The 16,036-nt window shown below is 40.4% G+C and overlaps 1 protein-coding gene across 1 annotated transcript in view; it reads left to right on the forward strand.

The window, feature by feature from the left end:
• The window catches only part of LOC114887551 (olfactory receptor 2AT4), a 610-nt gene extending 331 nt beyond the window's left edge, over window positions 1-279 (forward strand). Inside the window, 1 exon segment of the mRNA XM_029209358.1 lies at window positions 1-279. This exon segment is cut by the window's left edge and continues 5 nt beyond it. Within this exon segment, the coding sequence (XP_029065191.1) occupies window positions 1-279 (279 nt within the window).
• The last annotated feature ends 15,757 nt before the right edge of the window (window positions 280-16,036 follow it).

Raw genomic sequence — 16,036 nt, forward strand, 5'->3', positions numbered from 1 at the left:
TCAGTGCTTCGCATCAGCTCCCGAGAAGGACGCTCAAAACCCTTCTCTACCTGCAGCTCCCACCTCCTGGTTGGCACCTACTACTCCTTCATTGCCATAGCCTACGTGGCCTACAGGGCTGACCTACCCCTTGACTTCCACATCATGGGCAACGTGGTGCATGCTATTCTCACACCTGTCCTCAACGCTCTCATCTACACGCTGAGGAACAAGGATGTCAAAGCAGCCATTACCAAAATAACATATCCCCAAGACCCAGGGCATTCTGGGGACCCTTGACCCTTAGATGTAGTTAATCCTGCTCCCAGGATACCTGTGTGCTAAGAAGAGAGAATGCCATCAAAAATGTTTTTTGAAGGAAAGAATGACTTATAGCAGGGCCAAAAGTACACCACTGGGGCTTCCCTTTACATGAATAAGCTACATAATGATACCAACTCTTTTGTGGAAAGAAATAAGAATGTCAGATAAAATGTAAAAAGTATCTTCTTAAAAGTATCAAATAGGGCTTCCCTGGTGGCGCAGTGGTTGAGAGTTCGCCTGACGATGCAGGGGACACGGGTTCGTGCCCCGCTCCGGGAAGATCCCACATGCCGCGGAGCGGCTGGGCCTGTGAGCCATGGCCGCTGAGCCTGCGCGTCCGGAGCCTGTGCTCCGCAACGCGAGAGGCCACAACAGTGAGAGGCCCGCGTACCGCAAACAAACAAACAAACAACAATCCAGTTAAAAAATGGGCGGAAGACCTAAATAGACATTTCACCAAGGAAGACATACAAATGGCCAAGGGGCACATGAAAAGGTGCTCAACATCACTAATTATTAGAGAAATGCAAATCGAAACTACAATGATGTATCACCTCACACTGGTCAGAATGGCCATTATCAAAAAATCCAGAAACAATAAATGCTGGAAAGGGTGTGGTGAAAAGGGAACCCTCCTGCCCTGTTGGTAGGAATGTAAATTGATACAACCACTATGGAAAATAGTATGGAGGCTCCTTAAAAAACTAAAAATGGAACTACCATATGACCCAGCAATCCCACTACTGGGCATATACCCTGAGAAAACCATAATTCAAAAAGAGACATGTACCACAATGTTCATTGCAGCACTATTTACAATAGCCAGGACATGGAACCAACCTAAATGTCCATTGATAGATGAATGGATAAAGAAGATGTGGCACATATATACAATGGAGTATTACTCAGTCATAAAAAGAAATGAAATTGAGTTATTTGTAGTGAGGTGGGTGGACCTAGAGTCTGTCATACAGACTGAAGTAAGTCAGAAAGAGAAAAACAAATACCATATGCTAACACACATATATGGAATCTAAAAAAAAAGGGTACTGATGAACCTAGTTTCAGGGCAGGAATAAAGAGATAGACATAGAAAATGGACTTGAGGACATGGGGTGGGAGGGTGAAGCTGTGGTGAAGTGAGAGTAGCATGGACATCTATACACTACCGAATGTAAAATAGTTGGCTGGTGGGAAGCAGCCGCATAGCACAGGGAGATCGGCTCGGTGCTTTGTGACCACCTAGAGGGGTGGGATAGGGAGGGTGGCAGGGAGGCTCAAGAGGGAGGGGATATGGGGACATGTGTATGCATATGGCTGATTTGCTTTGTTGTGCAATAGAAACTAACAGTACTGTGAAGCAATTATACTCCAATAAAGATCTATTAAAAAAAAAAGTGGGGTGGGAAAGCAGGCACTTGAAACCTGGTACACTTAGGGGGGTCGTGGCCCTATCTGTGTCAGGTAATTGTTGTGAAGATTTGAGTGAGACTGGGAAATTTCATCTCAAATATCTGTAGACTGTGTCCACTCCTCTCCATTACACTTCATCCACCCTGGTGCAGGTGTTACCACCTTCTGTCTCCTGAATGAGCACAACAGTCTCTCCCCTCATCCCTCTGCCCACCCTCCATTTCATAAATGGCCAGAATGGGTTTTCTGACATACAAACCTGGTCACCTTACCACCCTCAATATAACTTAAAGGTTCTCAATGATCTGGCCCTAAATGACTTCTTTGACCTCACATCTCACCATTGCTACCCTCATGGCAATTCTGAACTTCTTTCAGTTTCCCAAACACACCAACTTCTCATTCTCACCAATAACTCACTCTTCTCTCTTCCTGAAGCCCTCTTCCTCTTTGTCCATTTCAGCTGAAATCTTAGTCAGGCTTCTCCTGAAACATCACTTTTTCAGGGGAGCTGGCCCTGGTAACTCACCCTGAAAAGTGAGGTAGATGCCCTTTGTATGTGCCCCCTTAGCACTTTATAATTCCCCCATCATGGAACTTTAAAAATTTTTGAACATTAGGAGAAAAGAGTTCTGAGCTCATTATATCTATTAGTCTGTGTAGGCTCCTTGCTTGTTTTATCTTCCCCTTTAGCTCCAACCTCCCAATTCCCATTCCATTCCCCTTTCCCACTTAAGCACCCACTCTGATGTGTTTGCTGTATGTCCTTAAGTATAAGCATATCTTTGAAAAGTAGGTAGTGTTGTTGTGTGCATGTATGTACACGTTTAATTGACATAAAAAGAGTTATGTTACTTCTTACATTTTCACTCAGTTCTGTTTTTTAGATCTGTCTGTGTTGCTATTTATAGATCTAGTTTCATTGGTTCCTACTGATATTCCATAGTATGATTTCATTACATTTCACTTTTCTAGTGGAGGACACCTAATTGCCTCCAACTCTTTGCTATCACTGTCTTGATGAATGTCCTTGTGTATGTCCTTGTATGAATCCATGGAGGATTCTCCCTGAAATATAGAACAAGGAGTCAAACGGGTTAGTCATGGGTGTGCATTAACTTTAGCTAAACATAGTCCCTCTTCATTATCTGCAGATTCTGTATTTGTATATTTGCTTACTCACTAACCCTAAAACCAATACTCATGACACTTTCAGGATCACTCAGGGACACGCCCAGAGCAGCAAAATATCTGAGTCACCATGTGCATGTTCCCAATTGAGGTCTAACAAGGCAACACTCTGCCCTCTTGTTTCAACTCATACTGTGGACAGGTGTCCTTTCCATGGTCTATTTTTGCCATGTTTTTAGCATTTTTGTTAGTTTTTGGTAATTTCCCTGTTTAAGTTGGTACCCAAGCATAGAGCTCAAGTGGTGTCTAGGGCTCCTAGGCATGAAAAGTCTGTGATGTGCCTTCTGGAGAAAATACATGTGTTAGATAAGCTTCATTCAGGCATGAGTTACAGTGCTGTTGGCCATGAGTTCAATGTTAATGAATCAACAATATACACTAAATGAGGGTTTTTAAAATTAATTTTTATTGGAGCATAGTTGATTTACAATATTGTATTAGTTTCTGCTGTACAGCAAAGTGAATCAGTTATACATATACATATATCCACTCTTTTGTAGATTCTTTCCCCATATAGGTCATTACAGAGTATTGAGTAGAGTTCCCTGTGCTATACAGTAGGTTCTTATTAGTTATCTATTTTATATATAGTAGTGTATACATGTCAATCAGAAACACGCATAAAACAAGGTTATGTATTTGATCACATTAGTTGACGAAAATGTTGTGACCAGAGGCTCACAGGAAATTAATCTTGTACTCCCCCTAGAAGAGTGAGTGTGAGTGTATTCACAGGGACTTTATAGAACATAACTACCACAAATAATGAGAACTGACTGTATGTACTTCATTATTGTTTCCTAGAATGGCTGTGCCTTTTATACCCCCAGCAGTAATGGATTATAATCTATAGTTTCCATTTCCCCACATCCTCACCAAAATTGGTATTACCCAACTTTCTAATGTTTTCCATCTTTATCAGGCTAAAGTGGTAGCTCATTGTTTCATTTGCATCTCTCTGATTACTAATGAAGCATCTCTGTAAATACTTGGTAACAACCCACATTTCCCCTTATTACTTATTGAGAAAGTTTGCTCATTTTCTTTGGATTTCCTGTATTATTTCATTGCTTTCAGGACTTCTGTATGTTTGTTCCTTGTCAACTTTAAATATTGCAATTATGTTTTTCAAGTTTGTAATCTGTCCTTCACTGAGCAGAAATTCTTCATTTTGATATACTTAAATCCATCACATTTTCTAACCTTTTGATATGTGGGGTTTTAGCCTTTCCTCATCACTATATCACAACTATTCCCCAACATTTTCTTTCATTAGCTTCCTAGTTTTTTTATACTTATATCTTGAATTCATGTGGAGTTCCTCTCTAAGTTGTAAGGTAGGAATTCTGCTTCATTTTTCTTCATATTTGAAGCCATTTTTTCACCAATCTCTCTCTCTCTCTCTTTTTTTTTTTTTTTTTTTTTGGCTGCACCTGCATGGCATGTGGGATCTTAGTTCCTCAACCAGGGATTGAACCCGAGCTCCCTGCAATGCAAGCACAGTTTTAACCACTGTACCGCCAGAGAAGTCCCACCAATCGCTTTTTAAAAAATAGGGCTTCCCTGGTGGCGCAGTGGTTGAGAGTCCTCCTGCCGATGCAGGGGACATGGGTTCATGCCCCGGTCCAGGAATATCCCACATGCCTCGGAGCGGCTGTGCCCATGAGCCATGGCCGCTGAGCCTGCGTGTCCGGAGCCTGTGCTCTGCAACGGGAGAGGCCACAACAGTGAGAGGCCCACATACCGCAAAAAATCCCACAAAAAACCTGTCCTTCCTCATTGTTTTATAGTGCCATCTTTATCAATATCAAGTTCCCATACACCTTGTCTATTTCTGAGCTATTTATTTTGTTCTATTGTCTACTTACATATTGGTATGTCAGTACCATATTATTATAATATTATAGCTTTGTAGTACCTCTTTTTACATATCTGATTCAGGAAGCCCCTTCTCACCTTTCTTTTTTTTTCATTTATGCATAATAATTTTATTTTTTTACATCTTTATTGGAGTATAATTGCTTTACAATGTTGTGTTAGTTTCTGCTTTATAACAAAGTGAATCAGTTATACATATACATATGTTCCCATATCTCTTCCCTCTTGTGTCTCCCTCCCTCCCACCCTCCCTATCCCATCCCTCCAGGCGGTCACAAAGCACAGAGCTGATCTCCCTGTGCTATGTGGCTGCTTCCCACTAGCTATCTACCTTAGGTTTGGTAGTGTATATATGTCCATGCCTCTCTCTCTCTTTGTCACAGCTTAGCCTTCCCCCTCCCCATATCCTCAAGTCCATTCTCTAGTACGTCTGTGTCGTTATTCCTGTCTTACCCCTAGGTTCTTCATGACATTTTTTCCCTTAAATTCCATATATATGTGTTAGCATACGGTATTTGGCTTTCTCTTTCTGACTTACTTCACTCCGTATGACAGACTCTAGGTCTATCCACCTCATTACAAATAACTCAGTTTCGTTTCTTTTTATGGCTGAGTAATATTCCATTGTATATATGTGCCACATCTTCTTTATCCATTCATCCGATGATGGACACTTAGGTTGTTTCCATCTCCGGGCTATTGTAAATAGAGCTGCAGTGAACATTTTGGTACATGATTCTTTTTGAATTATGGTTTTCTCAGGGTATATGCCCAGTAGTGGGATTGCTGGGTCATATGGTAGTTCTATTTGTAGTTTTTTAAGGAACCTCCATACTGTTCTCCATAGTGGCGGTACCAATTCACATTCCCACCAGCAGTGCAAGAGTGTTCCCTTTTCTCCACACCCTCTCCAGATTTATTGCTTCTAGATTTTTTGATGATGGCCATTCTGACTGGTGTGAGATGATATCTCACTGTAGTTTTGATTTGCATTTCTCTAATGATTAATGATGTTGAGCATTCTTTCATGTGTTTGTTGGCAGTCTGTATATCTTCTTTGGAGAAATGTCTATTTAGGTCTTCTGCCCATTTTTGGATTGGGTTGTTTGTTTTTTTGTTATTGAGCTGCATGAGCTGCTTGTAAATTTTGGAAATTAATCCTTTGTCAGTTGCTTCATTTTCAAATATTTTCTCCCATTCTGAGGGTTGTCTTTTGGTCTTGTTTATGGTTTCCTTTGCTGTGCAAAAGCTTTGAAGTTTCATTAGGTCCCATTTGTTTATTTTTGTTTTTATTTCCATTACTCTAGGAGGTGGGTCAGAAAGGATCTTGCTGTGATTTATGTCATAGAGTGTTCTGCCTATGTTTTCCTTTAAGAGTTTGATAGTTTCTGGCCTTACATTTAGGTCTTTCATCCATTTTGAGCTTATTTTTGTGTATGGTGTTAGGGAGTGATCTAATCTCATACTTTTACCTGTACCTGTCCAGTTTTCCCAGCACCACTTATTGAAGAGGCTGTCCTGTCTCCACTGTACATTCCTGCCTCCTTTATCAAAGATAAGGTGACTATATGTGCGTGGGTTTATCTCTGGGCTTTCTATCCTGTTCCATTGATCTATCTTTCTGTTTTTGTGCCAGTACCATACTGTCTTGATACTGTAGCTTTGTAGTATAGTCTGAAGTCAGGGAGCCTGATTCCTCCAGCTCTGTTTTTCATTCTCAAGATTGCTTTGGCTATTCGGGGTCTTTTGTGTTTCCATACAAATTGTGAAAGCTTTTGTTCTAGTTCTGTGAAAAATGCCAGTGGTAGTTTGATAGGGATTGCATTGAATCTGTAGATTGCTTTGGGTAGTAGAGTCATTTTCACAATGTTGATTCTTCCAATCCAAGAACATGGTATATCTCTCCATCTACTTGTATCATCTTTAATTTCTTTCAACAGTGTCTTATAATTTTTTGCATACAGGTCTTTTGTCTCCTTAGGTAGGTTTATTCCTAGATATTTTATTCTTTTTGTTGCAATGGTATATGGGAGTGTTTTCTTGATTTCACTTTCAGATTTTTCATCATTAGTGTATAGGAATGCCAGAGATTTCTGTGCATTTTGTATCCTGCAACTTTACCAAATTCATTGATTAGCTCTAGTAGTTGTCTGGTAGCATCTTTAGGATTCTCTATGTATAGTATCATGTCTTCTGCAAATAGTGACAGCTTTACTTCTTCTTTTCTGATTTGGATTCCTTTTATTTCCTTTTCTTCTCTGATTGCTGTGGCTAAAACTTCCAAAACTATGTTGAATAAGAGTGGTGAGAGTGGGCAACCTTGTCTTATTCCTGATCTTAGTGGAAATGCTTTCAGTTTTTCACCATTGAGGATGATGTTGCCTGTGGGTTTGTCGTATATGGCCTTTATTATGTTGAGGAAAGTTCCCTCTATGCCTACTTTCTGCAGGGTTTTTATCATAAATGGGTGTTGAATTTTGTCGAAAGCTTTCTCTGCATCTATTGAGATGATCATATGGTTTTTCTCCTTCAATTTGTTAATATGGTATATCACGTTGATTGATTTGCGTATATTGAAGAATCCTTGCATTCCTGGAATAAACCCCACTTGATCATGGTGTATGATCTGTTTAATGTGCTGTTGGATTCTGTTTGCTAGTATTTTGTTGAGGAGTTTTGCATCTATGTTCATCAGTGATATTGGCCTCTAGTTTTCTTTCTTTGTGACATCCTTGTCTGGTTTTGTTATCAAGGTGATGGTGGCCTCGTAGAATGAGTTTGGGTGTGTTCCTCCCTCTGCTATATTTTGGAAGAGTTTGAGAAGGATAGGTGTTAGCTCTTCTGTAAATGTTTGATAGAATTCGCCTGTGAAGCCATCTGGTCCTGGGCTTTTGTTTGTTGGAAGATTTTTTTCACAGTTTCAATTTCAGTGCTTGTGATTGGTCTGTTCATATTTTCTATTTCTTCCTGATTCAGTCTTGGCAGGTTGTGCATTTCTAAGAATTTGTCCATTTCTTCCAGGTTGTCCATTTTATTGGCATAGAGTTGCTTGTAGTAATCTCTCATGATCTTTTGTATTTCTGCAGTGTCAGTTGTTACTTCTCCTTTTTCATTTCTAATTCTATTGATTTGAGTCTTCTCCCTTTTTTTCTTGATGAGTCTGGCTAATGGTTTATCAATTTTGTTTATCTTCTCAAAGAACCAGCTTTTAGTTTTATTGATCTTTGCTATCATTTCCTTCATTTCTTTTTCATTTATTTCTGATCTGATTTTTATGATTTCTTTCCTTCTGTTAACTTTGGGGATTTTTGTTCTTCTTTCTCTAATTGCTATAGGTGCAAGGTTAGGTTGTTTATTCGAGATGTTTCCTGTTTCTTGAGGTAGGATTGTATTGCTATAAACTTCCCTCTTAGAACTGCTTTTGCTGCATCCCATAGATTTTGGGTCATCGTGTCTCCATTGTCATTTGTTTCTAGGTATTTTTTTATTTCCTCTTTGTTTCCTTCAGTGATCACTTCGTTATTAAGTAGTGTATTGTTTAGCCTCCATGTGTTTGTAGTCTTTACAGATCTTTTCCTGTAATTGATATCTAGTCTCATAGCGTTGTGGTCGTAAAAGATACTTGATACAATTTCAATTTTCTTAAATTTACCAAGGCTTGTTTTGTGACCCAAGATATGATCTATCCTGGAGAATGTTCCATGAGCACTTGATAAAAATGTGTATTCTGTTGTTTTTGGATGGAATGTCCTATAAATATCAATTAAGTCCATCTTGTTTAATGTATCATTTAAAGCTTGTGTCTCCTTAATTATTTTCATTTTGGATGATCTGTCTATTGGTGAAAGTGGGGTGTTAAAGTCCCCTACTATGAATGTGTTACTGTCCATTTCCCCTTTTATGGCTGTTAGTACTTGCCTTATGTATTGAGGTGCTCCTATGTTGGGTGCATAAATATTTACAATTGTTATATCTTCTTCTTGGATCGATCCCTTGATCATTATGCAGTGTCCTTCTGTGTCTCTTGTAATAGTCTTTATTTTAAAGTCTATTTTGTCTGATATGAGAATTGCTACTCCAGCTTTCTTTTGGTTTCCAATTGCATGGAATATCTTTTTCCATCTCCTTACTTTCAGTCTGTATGTGTCTCTAGGTCTGAAGTGGGTCTCTTGTAGACAGCAAATATATGGGTCTTGTTTTTGTATCCATTCAGCCAATCTGTGTCTTTTGGTGGGAGCATTTAGTCCATTTACATTTAAGGTAATTATCAATATGTATGTTCCTATTCCCATTTTCTAAATTGTTTTGGGTTCGTTATTGTAGGTCTTTTCCTTCTGTTGTGTTTCTTGCCTAGAGAAGTTCCTTTAGCAGCAGTTGTTGTAGAGCTGGTTTGGTGGTGCTGAACTCTCTCAGCTTTTGCTTGTCTGTAAAGGTTTTAATTTCTCCATCAAATCTGAATGAGATCCTTGCTGGGTAGAGTAATCTTGGTTGCAGGTTTTTCTCCTTCATCACTTTAAATATGTCCTGCCAGTCCCTTCTGGCTTGCAGAGTTTCTGCTGAAAGATCAGCTGTTAACCTTATGGGGATTCCCTTGTGTGTTATTTGTTGTTTTTCCCTTGCTGCTTTTAATATGCTTTCTTTGTATTTAATTTTTGACAGTTTGATTCATATGTGTCTTTGCATATTTCTCCTTGGATTTATCCTGTATGGGACTCTCTGTGCTTCCTGGACTTGATTGACAATTTCCTTTCCATATTAGGGAAGTTTTCAATTATAATCTCTTCAAATATTTTCTCAGTCCCTTTCTTTTTCTCTTCTTCTTCTGGAACCCCTATAATTCGAATGTTGATGCATTTAATGTTGTCCCAGAGGTCTCTGAGACTGTCCTCAGTTCTTTTCATTCTTTTTTCTTTATTCTGCTCTGCAGTAGTTATTTCCACTATTTTATCTTCCAGGTCACTTATCCATTCTTCTACCTCAGTTATTCTACTATTGGTCCCATCTAGAGTATTTTTCATTTCATTTATTGTGTTGTTCATCATTGTTTGTTTCATCTTTAGTTTTTCTAGGTCCTTGTTAAATGTTTCTTGCATTTTGTCTATTCTATTTCCAAGATTTTGGATCATCTTTACTATCATTATTCTGAATTCTTTTTCAGGTAGAGTGCCTATTTCCTCTTCATTTGTTAGGTCTGGTGGGTTTTTATCTTGCTCCTTCATCTGCTGTGTGTTTTCCTGTCTTCTCATTTTGCTTATCTTACTGTGTTTGGGGTCTCCTTTTTGCAGGCTACAGGTTCGCAGTTCCCGTTGTTTTTGGTGTCTGTCCCCAGTGGCTAAGGTTTGTTTAGTTGGTTGTGTAGGCTTCCTGGTGGAGGGGACTAGTGCCTGTGTTCTGGTGGGTGAGGCTGGATCTTGTTTTTCTGGTGGGTAGGTCCACGTCTGGTGGTGTGTTTTGGGGTGTCTGTGGACTTGTTATGATTTTAGGCAGCCTCTCTGCTAATGGGTGGGGTTGTGTTCCTGTTTTGCTAGTTGTTTGTCATAGGATGTCCAGCACTGTAGCTTGCTGGTCGTTGAGTGAAGCTGGGTACTGGTGTTGAGATGGAGATCTCTGGGAGATTTTCGCCATTTGATATTATGTGGAGCTGGGAGGTCTCTTGTGGACCAGTGTCCTAAAGTTGGCTCTCCCTCCTCAGAGGCACAGCACTGACTCCTGGCTGCTGCACCAAGAGCCTTTCATCTACACGGCTCATAATAAAAGGGAGAAAAAGTAGAAAGAAAGAATTAGTAGAAGTAGAAAGAGAGAAAGAAAGAAAGAAAGGGAGGGAGGGAGGGAGGGAGGAAGGAAGGAAGGAGGGAAGGAAGGAAAAAAAGAAAGGAGATAAAGTAAAATAAAATAAAGTAAGATAAAATATAATAAAGTTATTAAAATAAAAAAATAATTATTAAGAGAGAAAAAACAAAAACGTACAGATAGAACCCTAGGACAAATGGTGGAAGCAAAACTATACAGAGAAAATCTGACACAGAAGCATACACATATACACTCACAAAAAGAGGAAAAGGGGAAAAAATAATAAATCTTGCTCTCAAGTCCACCTCCTTAATTTGGGATGATTCGTTGTCTATTCATGTATTCCACAGATGCAGGGTACATCAAGTTGATTGTGGAGCTTTAATCCGCTGCTTCTGAGGCAGCTGGGAGAGATATCCCTTTCTCTTCTTTGTTCTCACAGCTCCCAGGTGCTGAGCTTTGGATTTGGCCCCGCCTCTGCGTGTAGGTCGTCAGAGGGCGTCTGTTCTTCGCTCAGACAGGACGGGGTTAAAGGAGCCGCTGATTCGGGGGCTCTGGCTCAGGCCGGGGGGGAGGGAGGGGCACGGAGTGCGTGCGGGGCAGGCCTGCGGCGGCAGAGGCCGGCGTGACGTTGCATGACGTTCCAACAGCCTGAGGCGCGCTGTGAGTTCTCTCGCGGGAGTTGACCCTGGATTCCGGGACTCTGGGAGTGGCGGGCTGCATAGGCTCCCCGGAAGTGGGGTGTGGATAGTGACCTGTGCTCGCACGCAGGCTTCTTGGTTGCGGCAGCAGCAGCTTTAGTGTCTCATGCCCGTCTCTGGGGTCCGCGGTTTTACCGCGGCTCGCGCCCGACTCTGGAGCTCCTTTAAGCAGAGCTCTTAATCCCCTCTCTTCGCGCACCAGGAAACAAAGAGGTAAGAAAAAGTCTCTTGCCTCTTCCACAGGTCCAGACTTTTCCCCAGACTCCCTCCTGGCTAGCCGTGGCGCACTAATCCCCTGCAGGCTGTGTTCACGCCGCCAACCCCGGGCCTCTCCCGGAGCTCCGACCGAAGCCCGAACCTTAACTCCCAGCCCTGCCCGCCCCGGCGGCTGAGCAGACAAGCCTCTCGGGCTGGTGAGTGCCAGTCGGCCCTGATCCTCTGTGCGGGAATCTCGCCGCTTTGCCCCCCGCACCCCTGTTGCTGTGCTCTCCTCCGCGTCTCCGAAGCTTCCCCCTCCGCCACCCACAGTCTCCGCCCGCGAAGGGGCTTCCTAGTGTGTGGAAACTTTTCCTCCTTCACAGCTCCCTCCCACTGGTGCAGGTCCCGTCCCTATTCTTTTGTCTCTGTTTATTCTTTTTTCTTTTGCCCTACCCAGGTACGTGGGGGGTTTCTTGCCTTTTGGGAGGTCCGAGGTCTTCTGCCAGCGTTCAGTAGGTGTTCTGTAGGAGTTGTTCCACGTGTAGATGTATTTCTGGTGTATCTGTGGGGAGGAAGTTGATCTCCGCGTCTTACTCTTCCACCATCTTCCCGGAAGCCTATGCATAATCACCTTTCATATTTTTTTTTTAAATTAACTTACCTGTTTGTCTTTAGTCTCTCATTTAAATTTTGGAATATGTTTGTAAGCTCCCTCAAAAATGCAGTGATAATTTTTTAAGACTGCATTAAGCTACTGCTATTTATTTGATATAGCTCCCCATTTATTCAAATCTTCTTTTATGTCTTTATTTCAAATTTTTAATTTTTTCAACAAACATGGTAGTCACTTTTGATAGTATAAACTTCATCATTTGTGTTATTATTGTAAAAAGCATTTAAACTTTTTTTTCTAGTTGTTATGCTAGAAAAAGAAGACCAGTTTCTAGCTAGTATAGAGGTTCCCAATCATAGCCATTATCACACTGAGTTATAATTACATTGTCATTACTTGTATGTATTCTCCACTAGACTCCAAGCTATATGAGTATAGGCACTGCCTCTGCCTTTTCCATCTCTACATGCCCAGCACCTCTTACAGGGCCTGGCACACAGTAGTCGCTTAATAAATAGTTCAGCCCTTGGCACGTGGTGTCATTCGACATTAGTTTCCTCCCACACTCTGAACAATCACCACATCAGACTCCATGCTTATAGTTGGATATACTCACACCCAAAGAGAGAGAAGATGTGTTTCCCATTGACACAGAGTAAAGAAAAAGCTGGAGCCACAGCCCAGGTCTCCTGGCTGAGATCCATTTCATTTCCATTAAGCTGTCTCTGCACATTAAGTGTCCCTTCTCTTAATCTCACCAGAAGAACAGATGGCAAATTCTTTAGTCGAGTAAAATCAGAGTCAAAGGTCAGTTTTCCTCGAGAGGGTCAAAGGACCTGGAGGATGATTCCTGGTGGCACAGAATCCCGAGCTGCTCCTCCCCTTGTTCTCCAATCCTCCATACCTGTGGTTCTCGAACTTTAGTGTGCTTTGATATCACACTGAGGGCTGTTCAAACACAGATTGCTGGGCCTACTGCTCAGAATTTTTTTATTCAGTTTGTCTTGAGTGGGGCCCAAGAACCTGCATTTCTAACACAAATAGGCACACAGTAGGAACTCAGTAAGCATTAGGTTTTAAATATCATCCTGCAGAACCAAAGAGTTGATTACAGTACCCATTATATTGCTCAGCACTGCCCTATAACTTTCTCTTTAATTGCAGTGGGAGAAAAAATGTTTTATCAAAAGTCAACTATGTTCTTTCCTTTTTTAAAAAAAATTTTTATTGGGGTATAATTGCTTTACAATGGTGTGTTAGTATCTGCTTTATAACAAAGTGAATCAGCTATACATATACATATATCCTCATATCTCCTCCCTGTTGCATCTCCCTCCCACCCTCCACCCCTCTAGGTGGTCACAAAGAACTGAGCTGATCTCCCTGTGCTATGCGGCTGCTTCCCACTAGCTATCTACCTTACGTTTGGTAGTGTATACATGTCCATGCCTCTCTCTCGCTTTGTCACAGCTAACCCTTCCCCTTCCCCATATCCTCAAGTCCATTCTCTAGTAGGTCTGTGTCTTTATTCCTGTTTTACCCCTAGGTTCTTCATGACATTTTTTTTTCTTAAATTCCATATATGTGTTAGCATACGGTATTTGGCTTTCTCTTTCTGACTTACTTCACTCTGTATGACAAACTCTAGGTCCATCCACCTCACTACAAATAATTCAATTTCATTTCTCTTTATGGCTGAGTAATATTCCATTGTATATATGTGCCACATCTTCTTTATCCATTCATCTGTCGATGGACATTTAGGTTGCTTCCATGTCCTGGCTATTGTAAATAGAGCTGCAATGAACATTGTGGTACATGACTCTTTTTGAATTATGGTATTCTCAGGGTATATGCCCAGTAGTGGGATTGCTAGGTCATACGGAAGTTCTATTTTTAGTTTTTTAAGGAACCTCCATACTGTTCTCCATAGTGGTTGTATCAATTTACATTCCCACCAACAGTGCAAGAGGGTTCCATTTTCTCCACACCCTCTCCAGCATTTGTTGTTTGTAGATTTTCTGATGATGCCCATTCTAACTGGTGTGAGGTGATACCTCATTGTAGTTTTGATTTGCATTTCTCTAATAATTAGTGATGTTGAGCATCTTTTCATGTGTTTGTTGGTAATCTGTATGTCTTCTTTGGAGAAATGTCTATTTAGGTCTTCTGCCCATTTTTTGGATTGGCTTGTTTGTTTTTTTGATACTGAGCTCCACTAGCTGCTTGTAAATTTTGGAGATTAATCCTTTGTCCGTTGATTCGTTTGCAAATATTTTCTCCCATTCTGAGGGTTGTCTTTTCATCTTGTTTATGGTTTCCTTTGCTGTGCAAAAGCATTGAAGTTTCATTAGGTCCCATTTGTTTATTTTTGTTTTTATTTCCATTCCTCTAGGAGGTGGGTCAAAAAGGATCTTGCTGTGATTTATATCATAGAGTGTTCTTCCTATGTTTTACTCTAAGAGTTTTATAGTTTCTGTCCTTACATTTAGGTCTTTAATCCATTTTGAGTTTAATTTTGTGTATGGTGTTAGGAAGTGTTCTAATTTCATTCTTTTACATGTAGCCGTCCAGTTTTCCCAGCACCACTTATTGAAGGGTCTGTCTTTTCTCCATTGTATATTCTTGCCTCCTTTATCAAAGATAAGGTGACCATATATGTGTGGGTTTATCTCTGCTTTCTATCCTGTTCCATTGATCTATATTTCTGTTTTTGTGCCAGTACCATACTGTCTTGATGGCTGTAGCTTTGTGATATAGTCTGAAGTCCAGGAGCGTGATCCTCCAACTCCGTTTTTCTTTCTCAAGATTGCTTTGGCTATTAGGGGTCTTTTGTGTTTCCATACAAATTGTGAAATTTTTTGCTCTAGGTCTGTGAAAAATGCTAGTAGTAGTTTGACAGGGATTGCATTGAATCTGTAGATTGCTTTGGGTAGTAGAGTCATTTTCACAATGTTGATTCTTCCAATCCAAGAACGTGGTATATCTCTCCATCTGTTTGGATCATCTTTAATTTCCTTCATCAGAGTCTTATAGTTTTCTGCATACAGGTCTTTTGTCTCCTTAGGTAGGTTTATTCCTAGGTATTTTATTCTTTTTGTTGCAATGGTAAATGGGAGTGTTTCCTTAATTTCACTTTCAGATTTTTAATCATTAGTGTATAGGAATGCAATCCATTTCTGTGCATTAGTTTTTTATCCTGCTACTCTACCAAATTCATTGATTAGCTCTAGTAGTTTTCTGGTAGCATCTTTAGGATTCTCTATGTATAGTATCATGTCATTGTTCTTTCCTTTTGCCAGGCAATGAAATCCTTCCTACCCAGATTCTTTTTTGCCTTGTTGGACAAGAACTCGGAGACTCTTTCTTATCTTCTGTCCCTCTCTTGTTCAAGTGTCTGAAAATATCTATTGCTCTTCTCCTTCCCTCTAGATTATTTTTTGTGTTTTGTCCTACTTTACATTGTCTTCAATTTCTAAAGCTGTCTCAAACCCTTCTTTTGCATAGGATATAAATAACATACATGTATTATATATAAATGCATCGATATCATTATGAAGACATCTAATTAAAACAAAAACCACCAGAAAAAGTTAAGGATTAGATACTCTTTTGTATTATGTTTTATTCTCAGTAGATTATCTCAGTAGATTATATAGATTATAATCTATATAATATAGATTATATTAATCTATCTCAGTAGATTATGAAGGAAGTATTAGGGTATATTGAATACCAGGTCCTAGACAGCAGTGGCTCTTATGGCATGTTGCAAGAGCCTGGTGCAATTCAGTGGTATTTCCACATCTTATTGGAGGCCTCTTCCAGTGCTGGGATCCCCTCCGTTCCAGTAGCCAGTAGGCCAACATTCAGAGAAGACTTCATTGCCTACAGAAGGCTCAGGAAAAGGTTTGGCAAGGTGCCTATTGCCCTCTCCTACTGGCTCATC

Source organism: Monodon monoceros, unplaced genomic scaffold, assembly GCF_005190385.1.
Source record: "Monodon monoceros isolate NGI ecotype Baffin Bay Population unplaced genomic scaffold, NGI_Narwhal_1 Super_Scaffold_7, whole genome shotgun sequence".
Lineage (NCBI taxonomy): Eukaryota > Metazoa > Chordata > Mammalia > Artiodactyla > Monodontidae > Monodon > Monodon monoceros.